General features: G+C 44.0%; 1 protein-coding gene across 2 annotated transcripts in view; it reads right to left on the minus strand.

The window, feature by feature from the left end:
• Positions 1–24,655, minus strand: part of LOC109891906 (MAGUK p55 subfamily member 3) — a 42,803-nt gene that overhangs the window by 12,589 nt on the left and 5,559 nt on the right. For both annotated transcript variants that reach the window (XM_031827251.1, XM_031827252.1), the window contains exons 2-9: positions 13,465–13,522; positions 12,428–12,546; positions 6,419–6,496; positions 5,774–5,854; positions 4,694–4,831; positions 2,872–2,953; positions 1,563–1,648; positions 1,293–1,367 (exon numbers count right to left, since the gene is read on the minus strand). In XM_031827251.1, the coding sequence (XP_031683111.1) occupies positions 1,293–1,367; positions 1,563–1,648; positions 2,872–2,953; positions 4,694–4,831; positions 5,774–5,854; positions 6,419–6,496; positions 12,428–12,546; positions 13,465–13,501 (696 nt within the window). In that variant the 5' untranslated portion in view covers positions 13,502–13,522. The remainder of the gene's footprint in view (positions 1–1,292; positions 1,368–1,562; positions 1,649–2,871; positions 2,954–4,693; positions 4,832–5,773; positions 5,855–6,418; positions 6,497–12,427; positions 12,547–13,464; positions 13,523–24,655) is intronic.

Consider the following 24,655-nt stretch of genomic DNA (forward strand, 5'->3'; position numbering starts at 1 on the left):
AACATTGGCAATAGAACGGCCTTACTGAAGAGCTCTGTGACTTTCAATGTGGCACCGTCATAGGATGCCACCTTTCCAACAAGTCAGTTTGTCAAATGTCTGCCGTGCTAGAGCTGCCCTGGCCAACTGTAAGTGCTGTTGTTGTGAAGTGGAAACGTCTTGGAGCAACAACGGCTCAGCCACGAAGTGGTAGGCCACACAAGCTCACAGAACGGGACCGCCGAGTGCTGAAACACATAGCGTGTAAAAATGGTCTGTCCTCAGTTGCAACACTCACTACCGAGTTCAAAACTGCCTCTGGAAGCAACGTCAGCACAAAACTATTAGTCTGGAGCTTCATGAAATGGGTTTCCATGGCCGAGCAGCCCCACACAAGCTTAAGATTACCATGCGCAATGCCAAGCGTCGGCTGGAGTGGAGTCAAGCTCACCGCCATTGGACTCTGGAGCAGTGGAGTTCTATGGAGTGATGAATCACACTTCACAATTTGGCAGTCCTATGGACAAATCTGGGTTTGGTGGATGCCAGGTGAACACTACCTATCCCAATGCATAGTGCCAACTGTAAAGTTTGGTGGAGGAGGAATAATGGTGAGGGGCTGTTTTTCTTGGTTCGGACTAGGCCCCGTAGTTCCAGTGTGGGGAAATCTTAACGCTACAGCATACAATGACATTCTAGACGATTCTGTACTTCCAACTTTGTGGCAACAGTTTGGGGAAGGCCCTTTCCTGTTTAAGCATGACAATTCCCCATGCAAAAAGCAAGGTCCATACAGAAGTGATTTTTCGAGATTGGTGTGGAAGAACTTGACTGGCCTGCACAGAGACCTAACCTCAACCTCATCAAACACCTTTAGGATGAATTCGAACTCTGACTGCAAGCCAGGCCCAATCGCCCAAAATCAGTGCCCGACCTCACTAATGCTCTTGTCCCCGCAGCAACGTTCCAACATCTAGTGGAAAGCCTTCCCAGAAGTGTGGAGGCTGTTATAGCAGCAAAGGGGGGACCAACTCCATATTAATGCCCATGATTTTGAAATGAGATGTTTGACGAGCAGGTGTCCACATACCTTTGGTCATGTAGTGTATCTGAAACACGTCTCAAATTACACCTACACATCTCAGTGCATGTTGGCACAAACTGTTGTAATTCGTCTGCCATTGACTCTACTGCTGTATGTGTGAGCCTGAACCATGGCTGTTCAGTATTCTGACCCTTCCTCAATTCCAGAGCAGCTGTGTCTGTGTTTGTCTGTACTGAGCGTGCCCAGACCGTTGTGTTGTGTTCCTCACCTTGCTCTCCTTCAGATGGTCCTCCTCCTTAACGGCTGGGATTATCTTCAGGGTGATGGAGCCCTGAGACTGGGACTGAATGGCAACACACAGAGAGGAGCAGGATGTTAGCTTCACAGAAATACACTTTTAACACAATTTCAACCACTGTATCTTCGCAGCAGAGTTGATACGGCATGTATTGCCAACATAAATCAACGGAAAACAGTGCTGTTGTTGCTAGTGGTCTAAATAATGAGGAAGACATAAAGTATTCTACTCTAGTCTCACCAGAAGCTGACTGATCTCATCAGGTCTTTTGTGAATGATGGAGATGCCATTGACCTCCCGCAGCTCGTCTCCTACATGGACCAGTCCTGGGTGGAGGGGAGGAGGTGGTGAGGGGAGACAACAGGTGAGCTGTAGTAGAGATCTATGCCTGGGTTCCTATTCCCTATATAGTGCACTCCTTTTGACCAGGGCCTATAGAATCTGGTCAAAAGTAGTGGACTGTATAGGGATTAGGGTGCCGTTTGGGTTGCACACCATATCGTGTATCGAGGAGATCTTGCACAGCACTGTATCAGTAGCAGGTGTACTATATCTATCATACTGCTATTAACTGGGATGAGATATGGACAATAGGGCTTGGGAGTGGTGGTATCACTCTCCTCAGTCATGATCTACTGCAGTCACATCATTGAAACCTGACAAAGAGGGATGAGCGATAGGATCAATTCATCTCATCACTGCTCAGAGAGGGAGAGAGGAAGAGAGGACAGAAAGGGAGAGAGGGAGGGAGGGCAGAGAGGGGGAAGGGGAGAGAGGGAGGGAGGGCACAGAGGGAGAGAGGGAGGAAGGGAGGGCAGAGAGGGCAGAGAGGGAGAGAGGGAGGATATGAAGAAACAGACAAGCACATAATGTACTGTACAGAGAAACAAACAGATGGTAATGCCCCTTTTTCTATTGACCCCCCCCCCCCCCCCCCCCCCCACACACACACACACACACCGAACATAATAAAGAAACGCACGTCTCCCTCCCAATGTGCAGGTGGTATTTCCATGGTAACAGCAGCGGTCAGCTCGTTGGAGAGAGTGTGTAATGTGTGATATGTGATTGGCTCTCAGGGGAAAGACAGAACACGGCTTCATACAGCCTGTTAACCACAGAGATCCTTGTCTGTCTGTCTACCACCGTCTCTCTCTCTCTCGCCATGCTGTTGCTTTAATCTCTGCAACATCTCAGAATCATGAGTGGAGGATCCTCCCAGCTGATGCTTCTATACAGGATGTTACCAATAAAATGTATATCCACTGACATGCTTTAGGCTACAGTACACCGCTGCATAGAAGGTCATATGTGTTCAGACTTCTGATTATTTGTCTAAGTTACATCGTCTCGGTTAGCCTTGCCTTCAGACATATTATGTCTGGTAATATTATCTGAGCGGTCCATAGATCTTATTTGACAGACCAACAAAAACTCCCTGTCTTGCCTGCGCAAGTTCCAGAGGAAGGGGATGATGAATCAAGACGTATCAGACAGTATGGGTTAAGACCAGACACAGAGAGGGACAGGATGGGACTGAATCACTCACCACTCCGGTCTGCGGCCCCGCCCCTCATGATGCGGGCCACGATCACAGACCCTGTGGTCTCATCCCGTCTGATGGTGGCCCCCTGGGAACAGAGAGATGATCGTTTCCTCCTCCCAGGATTGTATCCTCATTCTTCCCATCTCTTTTATCTTATTTTATTTGTTTCTTTACGATCAATCAATCAACACAGCACCAGTCCCACTTCCCACTTCCATATATACAGTGGGGAGAAGTATTTGATACACTGCCTATTTTGCAGGTTTTCCTACTTACAAAGCATGTAGAGGTCTGTAATTTTTACTGTGAGAGACGGAATCTAAAACAAAAATCCAGAAAATCACAGTGTAATTTTTAAGTAATTCATTTGCATTTTGTTGCATGACATAAGTATTTGATACATCAGAAAAGCAGAACTTAATATTTGGTACAGAAACCTTTGTTTGCAATTACATAGATCATACGTTTCCTGTAGTTCTTGACCAGGTTTGCACACACTACAGCAGGGATTTTGGCCCACTCCTCCATACAGACCTTCTCCAGATCCTTCAGGTTTTGGTGCTGTCACTGGGCAATATGGACTTTCAGCTCCCTCCAAAGATTTTCTATTGGGTTCAGGTCTGGAGACTGGCTAGGCCACTCCAGGACCTTGAGATGCTTCTTACGGAGCCACTCCTTAATTGCCCTGGCTGTGTGTTTCGGGTCGTTGTCATGCTAGAAGACCCAGCCACGACCCGTCTTCAATGCTCTTACTGAGGGAATGAGGTTGTTGGCCAAGATCTCGCGATACATGGCCCCATCCATCCTCCCCTCAATATGGTGCAGTCGTCCTGTCCCCTTTGCAGTAAAGCATCCCCATAGAATGATGTTTCCACCTTCATGCTTCACTGTTGGGATGGTGTTCTTGGGGTTGTACTCATCCTTCTTCCTCCTCCAAACACGGCGAGTGGAGTTTAGACCAAAAAGCTCTATTTTTGTCTCATCAGACCACATGACCTTCTCCCATTCCTCCTCTGGATCATCCAGATGGTCATTGGCAAACTTCAGACGGGCCTGGACATGCGCTGGCTTGAGCAGCGGGACCTTGCGTGTGCTGCAGGATTTTAATCCATGACGGCGTAGTGTGTAACTAATGGTTTTCTTTGAGACTGTGGTCTCAGCTCTCTTCAGGTCATTGACCAGGTCCTGCCGTGTAGTTCTGGGCTGATCCCTCACCTTCCTCATGATCATTGATGCCCCACGAGGTGAGATCTTGCATGGAGCCCCAGACCGAGGGTGATTGACCGTCATCTTGAACTTCTTCCATTTTCTTATAATTGCTCCAACAATTGTTGCCTTCTCACCAAGCTGCTTGCCTATTGTCCTGTAGCCCATCCCAGCCTTGTGCAGGTCTACCATTTTATCCCTGATGTCCTTACACAGCTCTCTGACTCTTTGCCATTGTGGAGAGGTTGGAGTATACAGATAATGAGTGGTGAACAGGTGGGCTTCTTAAAGAAAAAACTAACAGGTCTGTGAGAGCCGGAATTCTTACTGGTTGGTAGGTGATCAAATACTTATGTCATGCAATAAAATGCAAATTAATTACTTAAAAATCATACAATGTGATTTTCTGGATTTTTGTTTTAGATTCCGTCTCTCACAGTTGAAGTGTACTTATGATAAAAATTACAGACCTCTACATGCTTTGTAAGTAGGAAAACCTGCAAAATCGGCAGTGTATTAAATACTTGTTCTCCCCACTGTATCTCCTCATCCCCTCATCCTCTACCATTTTATCTCTTTCCCCCATCCCCCTGTCATCCTCTCTGTTACAATGGCTCACCAGTGGTTCCTTGTTCTTGACCAGTCTGACGATCTTCACTGACTCCTCCTCCAGCTCGTCCTCGAAGTCGTCAGGCAGCGGTGGCAACACGGGGTCAAAGTTCTTCTGGGCAACCGTGTCATGAACGGACAAAACTGCCTGGTGGCAGATAGCAGAGAGAGAAGGATTAATGTTAGAATTGCAGAACTGCATTCTGGGCAGTGGTGTAAAATACTTAAGTAAAAATACTTTAAAGTACTACTTAAGTAGTACGGGGCGGCAGGGTAGCCTAGTGGTTAGAGCGTTGGACTAATAACCGGAAGGTTGCAAGTTCAAATCCCCGAGCTGACAAGGTACAAATCTGTCATTCTGCCCCTGAACAGGCAGTTAACCCACTGTTCCTAGGCCGTCATTGAAAATAAGAATTTGTTCTTAACTGACTTGCCTGGTTAAATAAAGGTTAAAAAATATTTTTTTTTACGTTTTTGGGGTATCTGTATTTTAATACATTCATAAAGAAAATGATGTACTTTTTACTCCATACATTTTCCCTGACATCCAAAAGTACTCGTTACAGTTTGAATGCTTATCAGGACAGGTAAACTTTCACACACCTATGAAGAGAACCTCCCTGGTCATCCCTACTGCCTCTGATCTAGGGGAGTCACTAAATACATGCTTCGTTTATAAGTTATGTCTGAGTTGGAGTGTGTCCCTGTCTATCTGTAACTTTTTTTTAAACTATAAAATTTGGCCTTCTGCTTTGCTTAATATAAGGAATTTGAAATAATTTACTTTTGATACTTAAGTATATTTAAAACCAAATACTTCTAGACTTTTACTCAAGTAGTATTTTACTGGGTGACTTTCACTTTTACTTGAGTCATTTCCTATTAAGGTATCTTTACTTTTACTCAAGTATGACAACTGGGTACTTCTTCCACCATTGATTCTGAGTATACCAAATATTAGGAATACCTTTGAATACTCAGTGTACATAGAGATTGACATAGATCGAGCTATTCAATACATATTGATGCATGAATAGCCACCCCACCTTCCATAACCAGGTCTCTATGTGTGTATGGGATTTTTGTTTACCTTGAGATGGGGGGACATCAACAGCTGTAGGAGTTCCTTCTCCTCAACACTCATTGGTCCACTCTGCAGCTCCTCTGCCACCTGCCAATCACAACAGAGCTGTCAGTCAGACCATGACCTCTGACCTGGAATAAATCTGTGTGTCCAACAGTGTGGGCTTGGGATATAACTGAAAAATGTAGCAGATATATACTGAAAGTGTAGCAGACTATTAGCAGTAGTAGTCTAGAATAGAATCAACAAATATAGATATATACTGTAGAGTTGTACGGCTGTTGCCTAAAGCAGCAATATACAGTGTGTGCTTGCACACACAAATACACACACAGGAGAATAAGCAGCCAGGAGTTATGGCTCAGCACTTTTCCACTTAACTGGCGTGAGGAGAGAGAGGAGAGGCAGGATGTGGAGAGAGTTTCATTAGCGTTGAGATGAATCAGCACTTTCAGACCACAACACATTACTGTACTGTAACTCTATAAATCCACATACCTTACTACCTGCCTCTACCGCTCCTCTGTCTCAGCAAACACACTGGGACCGACTCTATTGGACGGGTGCTTCACACTTCGGCAGTGTGTGTGGTGTGTGTGCTCCTTGTTTGTGTGTGTGTGTGTGCATGCGTGCGTGCTTTGTTGAACTTACATCCTCAGCCAAAGAGGCGGCGCTGTGAAGGATAGGTGTAGGACTCTGGCGCTCGTACTGTCTCAGCTTCTCATGGATCTGCAACATGTAGTTCAATCACCGGAAAGGTCAGGGAGATCAAACACACACACACACGCACACATACACAAATTTAACAACATAAGTGTACCATAAATTCCATTAACATTGGCATCATTGCCACCCAGCAGGGGCCCAACTTTCACTGGGGATGGGGGGGACATGCCTCCCAAAAATTCTGAATTTGCCTTTTTGCCCCTCTAGTTTTATAATTGGAATGTGACACAAAAAGAGGCCTCGATGTGCTTTAGGACCATGCGGATGCCTCCGAGCGGTCGGGTAGGCTGTTTCGATGGTTTATCCAACTGGATAAAATAAATACTGTATATATATATATATACTGTACCAGTCAAAAGTTTGGACACACCTACTCATTCAGGCTGTTAGCCAGCCTGCCAGCTTAGTGGAGTCTGCCACAAGCACAGTCAGTGTAGTCAGCTCAGCTATCCCCATTGAGACCGTGTCTGTGCCTCGACCTAGGTTGGGCAAAACTAAACATGGCGGTGTTCGCCTTAGCAATCTCACTGGAATAAAGACCTCCTCCACTCCTGCCATTATTGAAAGTGATTGTGATACCTCACATCTCAAAATAGGGCTACTTAATGTTAGATCCCTCACTTTAAAGGCAGTTATAGTCAAAGAACTAAACACTGATCATAATCTTGATGTGATTGGCCTGATTGGCCTTTATTTATTTTTATTTCACCTTTATTTAACCAGGTAAGCTAGTTGAGAACAAGTTCTCGTTTGCAACTGCGACCTGGCCAAGATAAAGCATAGCAGATCGACACATACAACAACACAGAGTTACACATGGAATGAACAAAACAAACAGTCAATAATACAGTAGAAAAGAAATAAAACAAAGTCTTTATACAGTGAGTGCAAATAAGGTCAAATAAGGGAGTTAAGGCAATAAATAGGCCATGGTGGCGAAGTAATTACAATATGGCAATTTAACACTGGAATGGTAGATGTGCAAAAGATGGATGTGCAAGTAGAGATGGAATGAGGTAGATAGATAGGCTGTATACAGATGGGCTATGAACAGGTGCAGTGATCTGTGAGCTGCTCTGACAGCTGGTTCTTAAAGCTAGTGAGGGAGATGGGAATCTCCAGCTTTAGTGATTTTTGCAGTTCGTTCCAGTCAGTGGCAGCAGAGAACTGGAAGGAAAGGTGACCAAAGGAGGAATTGGCTTTGGGGGTCACCAGTGAGATATACCTGCTGGAGCATGTGCTATGAGTGGGTGCTGCTATGGTGACCAGCGAGCTGAGATTGGGTGGGGCTTTACCTAGCAGAGACTTGTAGATAACCTGTAGCCAATGGGTTTGGTGACAGGTATGAAGCCCTCGCTTCATGGCTTAAGCCTGATGAATTTACTGTGTTAAATGAGGCCTCTCCTCCTGGTTACACTAGTGACCATATCCCCCGTGCATCCCGCAAAGGCGGAGGTGTTGCTAACATTTACAATAGCAAATTTCAATTTACCCCAAAAAAATGCAGTTTTCGTCTTTTGAGCTTCTAGTCATGAAATCTATGCAGCCTACTCAATCACTTTTTATAGCTATACTGTTTACAGGCCTCCTGGGCCATATACAGTGTTCCTCACTGAGTTCCCTGAATTCCTATCGGACCTTGTAGTCATAGCAGATAATATTCTAATTTTTGGGGATTTTAATAATCACATGGAAAAGTCCACAGATCCAATCCAAAATGCTTTCGGAGCCATCATCGACTCAGTGGGTTTTGTCCAACATATCTATGGACCTACTCACTGTCCCAGTCATACTCTGGACCTAGTTTTGTCCCATGGAATAAATGTTGTGGATCTTAATGTTTTTCCTCATAATCCTGGACTGTCAGACCACCATTTTATTACATTTGCAATCGCAACAAATAATCTGCTCAGACCCCAACCAAGGAGCATCAAAAGTCGTGCTATAAATTCTCACACAACACAAAGATTTCTTGATGCCCTTCCAGACTCCCACTGCCTACCCAAGGGCGTCAGAGGACAAAAATCAGTTAACCACCTAACTGAGGAACTCAATCTAACCTTGCGCAATACCCTAGATGCAGTTGCACCCCTAAAAACTAAAAACATTTGTCATAAGAAACTAGCTCCCTGGTCTACAGAAAATACCCGAGCTCTGAAGCAAGCTTCCAGAAATTTGAATGGAAATGGCACCACACCAAACTGGAAGTCTTCCGACTAGCTTGGAAAGACAGTACCGTGCAGTATCGAAGAGCCCTCACTGCTGCTCGATCATCCTATTTTTCCAACTTAATTGAGAAAAAGAAGAACAATCCGAAATGTATTTTTGATACTGTCGCAAAGCTAACTAAAAAGCAGCATTCCACAAGTGAAGATGGCTTTCACTTCAGCAGTAAAATAATTTATGAACTTCTTTGAGGAAAAGATCATGATGATTAAAAAGCAAATTATAGACTCCTCTTTAAATCTACGTATTCCTCCAAAGCTCAGTTGTCCTGAGTCTGCACAATTCTGCCAGGACCTAGGATCAAGAGAGACACTCAAGTGTTTTAGTACTATATCTCTTGACACAATGATGAAAATAATCCTTGCCTCTAAACCTTCAAGCTGCATTCCTGTGCTTGGCCCTCCTATGTTGAACATAATAAATGGCTCTCTATCCACCGGATGTGTACCAAACTCACTAAAAGTGGCAGTGATAAAGCCTCTCTTGAAAAAGCCAAACCTTGACCCAGAAAATATAAAAAACTATCGACCTATATCGAATCTTCCATTCCTCTCAAATGTTTTTGAAAAGGCTGTTGCACAGCAACTCACTGCCTTCCTGAAGACAAACAATGTATATGAAATGCTTCAGTCTGGTTTTAGACCCCATCATAGCACTAAGACTGCACTTGTGAAGGTGGTAAATTACCTTTTAATGGCGTCAGACCGAGGCTCTGCATCTGTCCTCGTGCTCCTAGACCTTAGTGCTGCTTTTGATACCATCGATCACCACATTCTTTGGAAGATTGGAAACCCAAATTGGTCTACACGGACAAGTTCTGCCCTGGTTTAGATCTTATCTGTTAGAAAGATATCAGTTTGTCTCTGTGAATGGTTTGTCCTCTGACAAATCAACTGTAAATTTCGGTGTTCCTCAAGGTTCCGTTTTAGGACCACTATTGTTTTCACTATATATTTTACGTCTTGGGGATGTCATTCGAAAACATAATGTTAACTTTCACTGCTATGCGGATGACACACAGCTGTACATTTCGATGAAACATGGTGAAGCCCCAAAATTGCCCTCGCTAGAAGCCTGTGTTTCAGACATAAGGAAGTGGATGGCTGCAAACTTTCTACTTTTAAACTCGGACAAAACAGAGATGCTTGTTTTAGGTCCCAAGAAACAAATAGATCTTCTGTTGAATCTGACAATTAATCTTGATGGTTGTACAGTCGTCTCAAATAAAACTGTGAAGGACCTCGGCATTACTCTGGACCCTAATCTCTCTTTTGACAAACATATCAAGCCTGTTTCAAGAACAGCTTTTTTCCATCTACGTAACATTTCTCCCATAGAGCTCCATTTTTATGGAATGGTCTGCCTACCCATGTGCGAGACGCAGACTCGGTCTCAACCTTTAAGTCTTTACTGAAGACTCATCTCTTCAGTGGGTCATATGATTGAGTGTAGTCTGGCCCAGGAGTGTGAAGGTGAACGGAAAGGCTCTGGAGCAACGAACCGCCCTTGCTGTCTCTGCCTGGCCGGTTCCCCCCTCTCCATTGGGATTCTCTGCCTCTAACCCTATTACAGGGGCTGAGCCACTGGCTTACTGGTGCTCTTTCATGCCGTCCCTAGGAGGGGTGCGTCACTATCCCTCTAGTGGTGTGGGGGCTGTGCTTTGGCAAAGTGGGTGGGGTTATATCCTTCCTGTTTGGCCCTGTCCAGGGGTATCATCGGATGGGGCCACAGTGTCTCCTGACCCCTCCTGTCTCAGCCTCCAGTATTTATGCTGCAGTAGTTTATGTGTCGGGGGGCTAGGGTCAGTCTGTTATATCTGGAGTACTTCCTGTCTTATCCGGTGTCCTGTGTGAATTTAAGTATGCTCTCTCTAATTCTCTCTTTCTCTCTTTCTTTCTCTCTCTCAGAGGACCTGAGCCCTAGGACCATGCCTCAGGACTACCTGGCATGATGACTCCTTGCTCTCCCCAGTCCACCTGGCCGTCAACTGTTCTTCCTGCGGCTATGGAACCCTGACCTGTTCACCGGATGTGCTACCTGTCCCAGACCTGCTGTTTTCAACTCTTCCTAGGTTTTGGCCTTTCTAGGGAGTTTTTCCTAGCCACCATGCTTCTACACCTGCATTGCTTGCTGTTTGGGGTTTTAGGCTGGGTTTCTGTACAGCACTTTGAGAGATCAGCTGATGTACGAAGGGCTGTATAGATTCATTTGATTTGATTTGATGATTCAAGGGTTTTTCTATATTTTGTCTATTTTCTACATTGTAGAATAATAGAGAAGACATCAAAACTATGAAATAACACATATGGAATCACGTACTGACCAAAAAAGTGTTAAACAAATGAAAATATATTTTATATTTGAGATTTTTCAAATTAGCCACCCTTTGCCTTGATGACAGCTTTGCACACTCTTGGCATTCTCTCAGTCAGTTTCATGACGTAGTCACCTGGAATGCATTTCAATTAACATTTCTTTCCTTCTTAATGTGTTTGAGCCAATCAGTTGTGTTATGACAGACGATAGCCCTATTTGGTAAAGACCAAGTCCATATTATGGCAAGAACAGCTCAAATATTCAAAGAGAAACGACAGTCCATCATTACTTTAAGACATGAAGGTCAGTCAATGCAGTCGCAAAAACCATCAAGATGATACTGGCTCTCATGAGGACCGTCACAGGAAAGGAAGACCCAGAGTTAACCGCTGCTGCAGAGAATAAGTTCAAGTAACAGACACATCTCAACATCAACTGTTCAGAGGTTGACTGCGTGAATCAGGCCTTCGTGGTCGAATTGTTGCAACAAAAAAAAGTACTAAAAGTCACCAATAAGAAGAAGAGACTTGCTTGGGCCAAGAAACACGAGCAATGGACATTAGACTGGTGGAAATCTGTCCATTGTTCTGATGAGTCCAAATTTGAGATTTTTGGTTCCAACTGCCGTGCCTTTGTGAGACGTGGAGTAGGTGAACGGACGATCTCTGCATGTGTGGTTGCCGTGAAGCATGGAGGAGGAGGTGGGATGGTGTGGCGGTGCTTTGCTGGTGACACTGTCAGTGATTTATTTAGAATTCAAGGTACATTTAACCAGCATGGCTACCACAGCATTCTGCAGTGATACACCATCACATCTGGTTTGCGCTTAGTGCGACTATTTTTTTCTTCTTCTACAGGACAATGACCTAACACACCTATAGGCTGTCTAAGGGCTATTTGACCAATAGGGAGAGGGATGGAGTGCTGCATCAGATGACCCGGCCTCCACAATCACCCAACCTCAACCCAACTGAGATGGTTTGAGATGAGTTGGACCATAGAGTGAAGGAAAAGCAGCCAACAAGTGCTCAGCATTTGTGGGAACTCCTTCAAGACTGTTGGAAAAGCATTTACCCATGAAGCTGGTTGAGAGAATGCCAAGAGTGCGCAAAGCTGTCATCAAGGCAAATGGTGGCTACCTTGAAGAATCTCAAATATAAAATATATTTTGATTTGTTTAACACTTTTTTGGTTCCTACATGATCCCATGTGTGTTATTTCATAGTTTTGATGTCTTCACTATTATTCTACAATGTAGAAAACAGTTCAAATAAAGAAAAACTCTTGAATGAGTAGGTGTGTTCAAACTTTTGACTGGTACTGTATATATAGTTATGTCCCCCACACTTCTAAAACCAACTTTTTGCCTCTGCCACCCAGTCTTATGTGTACCTTCATGAGGTAGCCCAGGCTCTTCTCACTGAAGACATCTTTGAGGAAGACCATGTCCTCCTTGTGGTTGGCATCAGGACGCAGCTGGGATGTCAACAGGGCCAGAGTCTCGTGCAGGCCTGTGGAGAGGAGGAAGGGTGAAGGAACTGGAATCCGTATTTTTTTACATCCTCAGATCCGACGGAGTAATGTAATATATAATGACAGATACCATTTAGCAGACGCTTTTATCCAAAGAGATTTTCAGTCATGCATGCACACATTTTACGTAGGGGTGGTCCTGGGATGCAGACCCTCTACCCTGGCCAACTAAGCCTGGGATTCAAACCCACTACCCTGGCCAACTAAGCCTGGGATTCAAACCCACTACCCTGGACAACTAAGCCTGGGATTCAAACCCACTACCCTGGCCAACTAAGCCTGGGATTCAAACCCACTACCCTGGCCCACTAAGCCTGGGATTCAAACCCACTACCCTGGCCAACTAAGCCTGGGATTCAAACCCACTACCCTGGCCAACTAAGCCTGGGATTCAAACCCACTACCCTGGCCAACTAAGCCTGCGATTCAAACCCACTACCCTGGCCCACTAAGCCTGGGATTCAAACCCACTACCCTGGCCAACTAAGCCTGGGATTCAAACCCACTACCCTGGCCAACTAAGCCTGGGATTCAAACCCACTACCCTGGCCAACTAAGCCTGGAATTCAAACCCACTTCCCTGGCCAACTAAGCCTGGGATTCAAACCCACTACCCTGGTCAACTAAGCCTGGGATTCAAACCCACTTCCCTGGCCAACTAAGCCTGGGATTCAAACCCACTTCCCTGGCCAACTAAGCCTGGGATTCAAACCCACTTCCCTGGCCAACTAAGCCTGGGATTCAAACCCACTTCCCTGGCCAACTAAGCCTGGGATTCAAACCCACTTCCCTGGCCAACTAAGCCTGCGATTCAAACCCACTTCCCTGGCCAACTAAGCCTGGGATTCGATTTTGATGCATAAAGGTTGCACCTTTTCTGGTGTATTTCATCTTACCTGTGCCTGCTGAGAGGACCGGCATGGCTTCTTTCATGGGTCAGCAAAAAGGTGAGGCCTGGCAAAGAGAAGCAGAGAAAATGGATGAAAAGGAGTCACATACTCCAATTTAGTTCTTCTTCATCTCATACACACTGCGTTTTCCTGAAGAGGATGTCACTGGGAGAAAACTGTTTAAGGGTTTTGCAGGCAGTTTTAGGTGATCCTAAAAGTTCTGCATACTCTAATGATGTGTGTATCTCGGTGTGTGTGTGTGTGTGCGTGTGTGTGTGTGTGTGTGTGTGTGTGTGTGTGTTGTGTGTGTGTGTGTGTGTGTGTGTGTGTGTCTGGAACAGATGTGCTGGGATCTGGAGAGCGGTAGACTAATGGTGCCAGTACATCCTCTATAGACAGGTTCTAGCCTGCGTATTAGACTTCTTATGCAGTAACCAGCCAACGCCTCGCCTCACCTCAGTGTGTGTGTGTGTGTGTGTGTGTGTGTGTGTGTGTGTGTGTGTGTGTGTGTGTGTGTGTGTGTGTGTGTGTGTGTGTGTGTGTGTGTGTGTGTGTGTGTGTGTGTGTGTGTTAATAAGATAGAGATGTAAAGTAGCGTGATACACTCTCAATGCGGGCACCATTCATCACATTGACTGCTAGCACCGTGTCCACTGTGCTGTGGGCTGCAGGGTATTTTGGAATTTTATTAGGATCCCCATTAGCTGTTGCAAAAGCAGCAGCTACACTTCCTGGGGTCCACACAAAACATGAAACATAATACAGAATGACATAATACAGAACATCATTAGACAAGAACAGCTCGAAGACAGAACTACATACATGTTTTTTAAAGGCACACGTAGCCTACATGTCAATGCATACACACCAACTATCTAGGTCAAAGAGGGGAGAGGCGTTGTGCCGTGAGGTGTTGCTTTATCTGTTTTTTGAAACCAGGTTTGCTATTTATTTGAGCAATAGGAGATGGAAGGAAGTTCCATCCAACAATGGCTCTATATAATACTGTACGTTTTCTTGAAATTGTTCTGGATTTGGGGACTGTGAAAAGACCCCTGGTGGCATGTCTGGTGGAATAAGTGTGTGTGTCAGAGATGTGTGTAAGTTGACTATGCGAAACAATTTGGAATTCTCAACATATTAATGTTTCTTATCAAAAGAAGAAGTGATGCAGTCAGTCTCAACTCTTAGTATTTACAGTGGGGCAAAAAAGTATTTAGTCAGCCATCAATTGTACAAGTTCTCCCACTTAAAAAGATGAGAGAGGCCTGTAATTTTCATCATAAGTACACTTCAACTATGACAGACAAAATGAGAGAAAAAAATCCAGAATATCACATTGTAGGATTTTTAATGAATTTATTAGCAAATTATGGTGGAAAATTAAGTATTTGGTCAATAACAAAAGTTTATTCCAATACTTTGTTATATACCCTTTGTTGGCAATGACAGAGGTCAAACGTTTTCTATAAGTCTTCACTAGGTTTTCACTCACTATTGCTGGTATTTTGGCCCATTCCTCCATGCAGATCTCCTCTAGAGCAGTGATGTTTTGGGGCTGTTGCTGGGCAACACGGACTTTCAACTCCCTCCAAAGATTTTCTATGGGGTTGAGCTCTGGAGACTGGCTCGGCCACTCCAGGACCTTGAAATGCTTCTTACGAAGCCACTCCTTCGTTGCCCGGGCGGTGTGTTTGGGATCATTGTCATGCTGAAAGACCCAGCCCTGTTTCATCTTCAATGCCCTTGCTGATGGAAGGAGGTTTTCACTCAAAATCTCACGATACATGGCCCCATTCATTTTTTCCTTTACACGGATCAGTCGTCCTGGTCCCTTTGCAGAAAAACAGCCCCAAAGCATGATGTTTCCACCCACATGCTTCACAGTAGGTATGGTGTTCTTTGGATGCAACTCAGCATTCTTTGTCCTCCAAACATGATGAGTTGAGTTTTTACCAAAAAGTTATATTTTGGTTTCATCTGACCATATGACATTCTCCCAATCTTCTTCTGGATCATCCAAATGCTCTCTAGCAAACTTCAGATGGGCCTGGACATGTACTGGCTTAAGCAGGGGGACACGTCTGGCACTGCATTATTTGAGTCCCTGGCGGCGTAGTGTGTTACTGATGGTAGGCTTTGTTACTTTGGTCCCAGCTCTCTGCAGGTCATTCACTAGGTCCCCCCGTGTGGTTCTGGGATTTTTGCTCACCGTTCTTGTGATCATTTTGACCCCACGGGGTGAAATCTTATGTGGAGCCCCAGATCGAGGGAGATTATCAGTGGTCTTGTATGTCTTCTATTTCCTAATAATTGCTCCCACAGTTGATTTCATCAAACCAAGCTGCTTACCTATTGCAGATTCCGTCTTCCCAGCCCGGTGCAGGTCTACAATTTTGTTTCTGGTGTCCTTTGACAGCTCGTCTTGGCCATAGTGGAGTTTGGAGTGTGACTGTTTGAGGTTGTGGACAGGTGTCTTTTATACTGATAACAAGTTCAAACAGGTGCCCTTAATACAGGTAACGAGTGGAGGACAGAGGAGCCTCTTAAAGAAGAAGTAACAGGTCTGTGAGAGCCAGAAATCTTGCTTGTTTGTAGGTGACCAAATACTTATTTTCCACCATAATTTGCAAATAAATTCATTAAAACTCCTACAATGTGATTTTCTGGATTTTTTTCTCTCATTTTGTCTGTCATAGTTGAAGTGTACCTATGATGAAAATTACAGGCCTCTCTCATCTTTTTAAGTGGGAGAACTTGCACAATTGGTGGCTGACTAAATACTTTTTTGCCCCACTGTATATCAGCCTTCTGATTACAATTAAGAGCAAAATGTGCTGCTCTGTTCTGGGCCAGCTGCAGCTTAACTAGGTACTTCCTTGCAGCACTGGACCACACGACTGGACGAATAATCAATGTTAGCCTAAACCAGAGCCTGCAGAACTTGCTTTTTGGAGTGTGGTGTCAAAAAAGCAGAGCATCTCTTTAGAATGGCTCAACCTATCCCCATCTTTGCGACCATTGAATCTATATGTTTTGACCATGACTGTTTACAATCTAAGGTAACACCAAGTAATTTAGTATCCTCAACTTGTTCAACAGCCACACCATTCATTACCAGATTCAGCTGAGGTCTAGCACTTAAGGAATGATTTGTACCAAATACAATGCTCTTAGTTTTAGAGATGTTCAGGACCAGTTTATCACTGGCCACCCATTCCAAAACAGACTGCAACTCTTTGTTATGGGTTTCGGTGACTTCATTAGCTGTTGTTGCTGATGCGTATATGGCTGAATCATCAGCATACATGGACACACATGCTTTGTTTAATCCCAGTGGCAGGTCATTGGTAAAAATAGAAAAGAGTATAGGGCCTAGAGAGCTGCCCTGAGATACACCACACTTTACATGTTTGACATTAGAGACGCTTCATTAAAGAAAACCCTTTGAGTTCTATTAGATAGATAGCTCTGAATCCACGATATGGCAGAGGTTGAAAAGCCATAGCACTTAAGTTAAGTTTTTTCAACAAAGGTTATGGTCAATAATATCAAAGACTGCACTGAAATCTAACAGTACAGCTCCCACAATCTTCTTATTATCAATTTCTTCAACCAATCATCATTCATTTGTGTCAGTGCAGTACATGTTGAGTGCCCTTCTCTATAAGCATGCTGAAAGTCTGTTGTTAATTTGTTTACAGAGAAATAGCATTGTATTTGGTCAAACAATTTTTTCCAACAGTTTGCTAAGAGCTGGCATCAACCTTATAGGTCTGCTGTTAGAACCAGTAAAGGCTGCTTTACCACTCTTGGGTAGCGGAGACTTTCCTCTAGGCTCAGATGAAAAATATGACAGATAGGAGTGGCTATAGAGTCAACTACAATCCTCAGTAGCTTTCCATCTAAGTTGTCAATGCCAGGAGGTTTGTCATTATTGATTAATAACAATGATTTTTCCAACTCTCCCACACTAACTTTACAAAATTCAAACGTGCACAGCTTTTCTTTCATTATTAGTTTTTTTATACATGAATATAATTGCTCACTGTTTGTCATGGGCATTTCCTGCCTAAGTTTGCCCACTTTGCCAATGAAATAATAATTAAAATAATTGGCAACATCAAATGGTTTTGTGATGAATAAGCCATCTGATTCGATGAAATATGGAGTTGAATTTGTCTGTCTGCCTGTCACACCCTGGCCATAGAGAGGCTTTTTCTTCTCTATTTTGGTTAGGCCAGTGTGTGACCAGGGTGGGCATTCTATGTTCTTTTTTCTATGTTTTTGTATTTCTTTGTTTTTGGCCGTGTATGGTTCTCAATCAGGGACAGCTGTCTGTCTTTGTCTCTGATTGAGAACCATACTTAGGTAGCCTTTTCCCACCTGTGATTTGTGGATTTGTGTGCACCTCGGTTGCGTCACGGTCTTTGCTGTTTACCTGTTTGTTTTTTTGGTTGTTTCACTTTCATTAAAAGATGTGGAACTACATGCACGCTGCGCCTTGGTTGATTTATGACAGGGAGTTTGAGGTTAGCGAGCGTGACACGGCCCATAATGTCATTTAAAGTACTCCAAAGTTTTTTCCATCATTCTTTATATCATTAATTAATTAATTAATTGGCTTCATAATGAAGTTTCTTCTTCTTTTTGTTGAGTTTAGTCACACAATTTCTCAATTTGCAGTAAGTCAGCCAATCAGATGTACAGCCGGACTTATTAGCCACTCCCTTTGCCCCATCTCTTTCAACCATACAGTTTTTCAATTCCGCATCAATCCTTGGAGCCTTAACAGTTCTATGGCGAAGGAAGATTTGTGTGTGTGTGTGTGTGTGTGTGTGTGTGTGTGTGTGTGTGTGAGTGAATCTGTCCTTTCTGCTTCGTCTGTCAACTAACACCAACAACACAACCACATCCATTACACTCAAGTCTGCTGTCATCTGTGGGAGAATCATGACGATATACCCCTTTAAACAGCCATTCCTTCACTGTCAAACTAACAATGAATGCCCATAAAGCTCCCTGGTCTGTTGGCAGGGAGAATTACGGCATGTCCTGGACGAAGCAAAATGCTTATAAAAATGAAATAGACCCCTCAAAATATAACAAATACTACACATACTGTAAATGGAACATTCTCCCAAAACAGATGTTATATTGTCCTTAATTCTTAGATCCTCAATCTGCAATTCTGAGTAAAGTACCCTTTTAGAGAAAAAGGTGCTAAGAAGAACCACCTAGTTCTCCCTAGAACCCTTCATGGTTCTACCTAGATCCTTCTATGAAGGGATCTACCAATAACCATTTTATCATCTAAAGGTTATTCCTAGAACCCTCTATGAAGGGTTCTACCAAGAACCCTTGTATCTTGGGCGGGTTCTTACTAGAACCCTCAATGAATGGTTTCACCAGCCTTCTTCTTGTCATGTCAGTCATTGCATACCTTAGAGAGCTATTTATAACTTGTCTGAAATGCCCAGATCAACTAGCCCATGTCAGTTATTGTTTTTAGCTAGGTTTTTTAGCGCATAGATTTTGTTGCAGTGTTTGAGTTACTCAAATATCACATAAATTCACAGGCCTGCAAGTAACAATGTATAGAATTGCAAGGAAATTTGCTTTAAACCTGCCGAACTGTGCTTGTGCCCATAGAAATAGATGTGGTGCACGCGCATGGAGGGAGTGGGATGTTCCCAAATGCTGGAAGGGGGTCCTAAGTGAAAAGTTTGGGAACCCCTGCCCTAACACAGTGGTGTTAGGAAACTCCTGGTTTACAGGCTACATCAGGCCTGCAAGTAACATTATGCTGGGTTGCAAAGTGATGTTTAATTCCTATGGATATCCAACAAGTGGAGTTTTAAATCACTCACAATCTCTATTCAGAATGGTAGAAAAGATTGAAAACTGAGACTACCTCAATCACCTAAACTGTAAAAGAAAAAAAAACATCTCAGTAATAGGTGCAATAAGTCAGATTGGATTAGTTTAGAGAAATGTATGCTCTTTATCTTTGTGTAGCATAAAATGTATCAATCAATCAATGTACATGCAAACACACATTAAAATAAACCAATTCTGAAAATCACCCTGCAATAGAGCATGCTGGGAAATGTAGAACCCTTCTTGCTTTCCAAAGAATGACCAAAGAACCCTTGTCTTCCAAAAGGGGTTCTTCATATCAAAATGGTTATTTTCCCTCATACAAAAAAAGCACTGATTCCAAAACAGCATCAGCATATTTCTCCCAGCTCCCCCAGCCCTCTCTCTTCCCCCTCTCCTCCTGGTGTAACCCAGGCATACGGTACAATAAGGTACGGTAAGGCAGTAATGTAATGGACAGAGTGCAATCTTACACCAGGCCTTCAATCCCCATCTTCACTCCTCTTTATGCATGCCATCTTTTATCCTGCCTTCATATCACAGACAGCCACCCAGTATACCCCCTCCCTGACTACTGGTTCCCAAATGGCACCCTATTCCTTATATAGTCCACTACTTTTGACCACAGCCCTATGGGCCCTGGGTGAAAGTAGTGCACTATTGGAATAGAGTGCCATTTGAAACGCATAGCTAGACTGTGGGAGGCGTAGTGTCACTGTACTGTAGACTATATTCGATCACTGTTGCCAGCAAGGCCAGTGTTAATAACTTATTATTCGACCATGCTGGTCATTTATGAACATTTGAACATCTTGGCCATGTTCTGTTATAATCTCCACCCGGCACAGCCAGAAGAGGACTGGCCACCCCACATAGCCTGGTTCCTCTCTAGGTTTCTTCCTAGGTTTTGGCCTTTCTAGGGAGTTTTTCCTAGCCACCGTGCTTCTACACCTGCATTGCTTGCTGTTTGGGGTTTTAGGCTGGGTTTCTGTACAGCACTTTGAGATATCAGCTGATGTACGAAGGGCTATATAAATAAATTTGATTTGATTTTGATTTGATTTGAACACTGATGCCACCACTACATCCACAGCTGATTTAATTCTAATTAAATGCTATTGAAATTGAACTAACAGTTTTCAAGGCTTGATTAAACAACAATGACCACTTATGCAAGTGCATCTTACGCATCCAAATTACACCTATTACACCCATCAAAACACAGACACACACACAGACTCAGAAACAATGAAAACAAAGGCAGATCCACTCAGTCGCACTCACACTCACAGATGCCAACCCGAAGGCAATTTGGAAGGCAGGCACTTCAAACAGTGAAACTACAAAGGACTTGACTTGTTCAAGCAAAATACAGAATCCTCAGCATCAATTCAGCCAGCCAGCCAGCCAGCCAGCTAGCCAGAGAGAGAGAGAGGAGAGAGAGAGGAGAGAGTGTGAGAGAGAGAGAGAGAGAGAGAGAGAGAGCAGTAAATATGAGATAAATTTTTGTAAGTGTAATGTTTACTGTTAATATTTGATTGTTAATTTCAATTTTGTTTATTATCTGTTTTACTTGCTTTGACAATGTAAAGATATGTTTCCCATGCCAATAAAGCCCCTTAAATTGAATTGAATTCAGAGAGAGAGGGAGAGAGAGAGAGAGAGAGGGGGCGAGAGAGAGAGGGGACGAGAGAGAGAGAGAGAGAAAGAGAGAAAGAGGGGGGGGGGTGAGAGAGAGGGGACAAGAGAGAGGGGACGAGAGAGAGAGAGAGAGAGAGAGAGGGGACGAGAGAGAGAGAGAGGGAGAAAGAGAGAAAGAGAGGGGGGGGTGAGAGAGAGGGGACGAGAGAGAGGGGATGAGAGAGAGGGAGAGAGGGAGAAAGAGAGAAAGAGAGGGGAGGTGAGAGAGAGGGGACGAGAGAGAGAGAGAGGGAGAAAGGGAGAAAGAGAGGGGGGTGAGAGAGAGGGGACGAGAGAGAGAGAGAGGGGACGAGAGAGAGGGAGAGAGAAACACAACTAACTTAAAGAGATGGAGCTGAAGGAGAAGAGGGGGAAGAAGGAGGAAGGCAGCAGACAAAGTAGATGGAGAGATTGATGGAGATGTTTGACACTCACCTGCGAGGGTGTTGATGCTAAACGTCCGTGTCAAACAACATAAAACAAAGTACAGGGTTGGATAACAATGCATTGCACTGTTCTCTCTCCTGCAAAGGACTGACACATCAACGACCCGCTTTGACATCTCTATTGGCAGAAACTGAGCCTCCACTTGTGGAAACGGATATACAGCATAATACATGTGATGTACAGTGGGGCAAAACAGTATTTAGTCAGCCACCAATTGTGCAAGTTCTCCCACTCAAAAAGATGAGAGAGGCCTGTAATTTTCATCATAGGTACACTTCAACTATGACAGACAAAATGAGAAGGAAAAAAATCCTGAAAATCACATTGTAGGATTTTTAGTGAATTTATTTGCAAATTATGGTGGAAAATAAGTATTTGGTCACCTACAAACAAGCAAGATTTCTGGCTCTCACAGACCTGTAACTTCTTCTTTAAGAGGCTCCTCTGTCCTTCACTCGTTACCTGTATTAATGGCACCTGTTTGAACTATCAGTATAAAAGACACCTGTCCACAACCTCAAACAGTCACACTCCAAACTCCACTATGGCCAAGACCAAAGAGCAGTCAAAGGACACCAGAAACAAAATTGTAGACCTGCACCAGGCTGGGAAGACTGAATCTGCAATAGGTAAGCAGCTTGGTTTGAAGAAATCAACTGTGGGAGCAATTATTAGGAAATGGAAGACATACAAGACCACTGATAATCTCCCTCGATCTGGGGCTCCATGCAAGATCTCACCCCGTGGGGTCAAAATGATCACAAGAACGGTGAGCAAAAATCCCAGAACCACACGGGGGGACCTAGTGAATGACCTGCAGGGAGCTGGGACCAAAGTTACAAAGCCTTCCATCAGTAACACACTACACCGCCAGCGACTCAAATCCTGCAGTGCCAGACGTGTCCCCCTGCTTAAGCCAGTACATGTCCAGGCCCAAGATTGGGAGAAAGTCATATGGTCAGATGAAACCAAAATAGAACCTTTTGGTAAAAACTCAACTCATTGTGATTGGAGGACAAAGAATGCTGAGTTGCATCCATAGAGCACCATACCTACTTTGAGGCATGGGGGTGGAAACATCATGCTTTGGGGCTGTTTTTCTGCAAAGGGACCAGGACGACTGATCCGTGTAAAGGAAAGAATGAATGAGGCCATGTATCGTGAGATTTTGAGTGAAAACCTCCTTCCAACAGCAAGGGCATTGAAGATGAAACGTGGATGGGTCTTTCAGCATGACAATGATCCCAAACACACCGCCCGGGCAACAAAGGAGTGGCTTCGTAAGAAGCATTTCAAGGTCCTGGAGTGGCCTAGCCAGTCTCCAGATCTCAACCCCATAGAAAATCTTTGGAGGGAGTTGAAAGTCCATGTTGCCCAGCAACAGCCCCAAAACATCACTGCTCTAGAGGAGATCTGCATGGAGGAATGGGCCAAAATACCAGTAACAGTGTGTGAAAACCTTGTGAAGACTTACAGAAAACGTTTGACCTCTGTCATTGCCAACAAAGGGTATATAACAAAGTATTGAGATAAACTTTTGTTATTGACCAAATACTTATTTTCCACCATAATTTGCAAATAAATGCATTCATTTTCTCATTTTGTCTGTCATAGTTGAAGTGTACCTATGATGAAACATACAGGCCTCTATCATCTTAAGTGGGAGAACTTGCACAATTGGTGACTGACTAAATACTTTTCTGCCCCACTGTATATAAGCTGTTTGATGTATTTGATGTTTCATAAGGACAAGCTGCATTCAGCTCTGCATGTACAATAACTAGCGGGGTGGGGAGCTCTTCATGTACGGTTTAAGCAGGTACTATAATAGCTCTTTACAGGTGCAGTGTTGTAACCTAGAGTGTATTCTCCTATCAGAGTGTGCTTCAGATCCTTCCTCACCGTGCTGCTGCGATGCTACGTAATTACAGCAGGCTTAACTCCTACTGAGACAGCAACCAGCTCATGAATTATGAACAGAGAGAATGAAACAGTGGGAGAGGGTTGGAGAGATGAGAGAACGAGGAGGTAAAGGGGGGGGGGGGGGGGGGTGATGCCTCTTTCTTGTTCTGTATCTCCTGTGAGAATAGAAACGTCTATTCCCAAGTGCCACGCCACAAGGGTAGTGTAACGATCGTTGTCCTCCTCGGATGAGGAATAGGAAGGATCATAACCAAAACGCAGCGTGGTAAGTGTCCATGTTAATTTTAATAAATAAACTGAACACTGCAATAACCAAAAAAAACAAAAACAAAGCGAGAGCGTGAACGAAACAGTTCTGTAAGGTGAAGCCACACAAAACAAAAAACAACTACCCACAGACACATGTGGGAACAGGCTACCTAAGTATGGTTCTCAATCAGAGACAACGATAGACAGCTGCCTCTGATTGGGAACCATACCAGGCCTAAACACAGAAATACAAAACACAGAACAAAAACATAGAATGCCCACCCCAACTCACACCCTGACCAAACTAAAACAGAGACATAAAAAAGGAACTAAGGTCAGGACGTGACAGGGAGCCATTTTTCACTAAGAAGCTGAAGACAAAAAGAAGAAACATAAACACAATTCTTACTTGGAGACACTAGAATGACAGTTGGTAACAATCTGAAGCAGTGGGCCCTATACTGTCTTGAAAAAGCCCAGCACAAGAGCATTCTTCGAAATATGACAGTTGGCAGCAGTCTTGCTGATGCAGAATACTTAAGCAATAAGGCACGAGGGGGTGTGGTATATGGCCAATATACCACGACTAAGGGCTGTTCTTATGCACCACGCAACGTGGAGTGCATGGATACAGCCCTTGGCCTCCCAATGTGCCGTATTGCCTTTATAAACCGGTTACCAATGTCATTAGAGCAGCAAAAATAAATGTTTCGTCATACCCGTAGTAATCGGTCTGATATACCATGGCTGTCAGCCAATCAGCATTCAGGGCTCTAACCACCCAGTTTATAATCAAGGACAACTCGTGACAAAACCCAGCATGAGAGCTACAACATCAACATTCACTTACATGTATTATACGTGCCTATTACCTACGATGGGTGTGTATCAGTGGACGGGGACCAGAATCAGTGGACGGGGACCAGAATCAGTGGACGGGGACCAGAATCAGTGGATGGGGACCAGAATCAGTGGACAGGGACCAGAATAAGTGGACAGGGACCAGAATCAGTGGACG

Source organism: Oncorhynchus kisutch, linkage group LG6 (assembly GCF_002021735.2).
Source record: "Oncorhynchus kisutch isolate 150728-3 linkage group LG6, Okis_V2, whole genome shotgun sequence".
Taxonomy (NCBI): domain Eukaryota; kingdom Metazoa; phylum Chordata; class Actinopteri; order Salmoniformes; family Salmonidae; genus Oncorhynchus; species Oncorhynchus kisutch.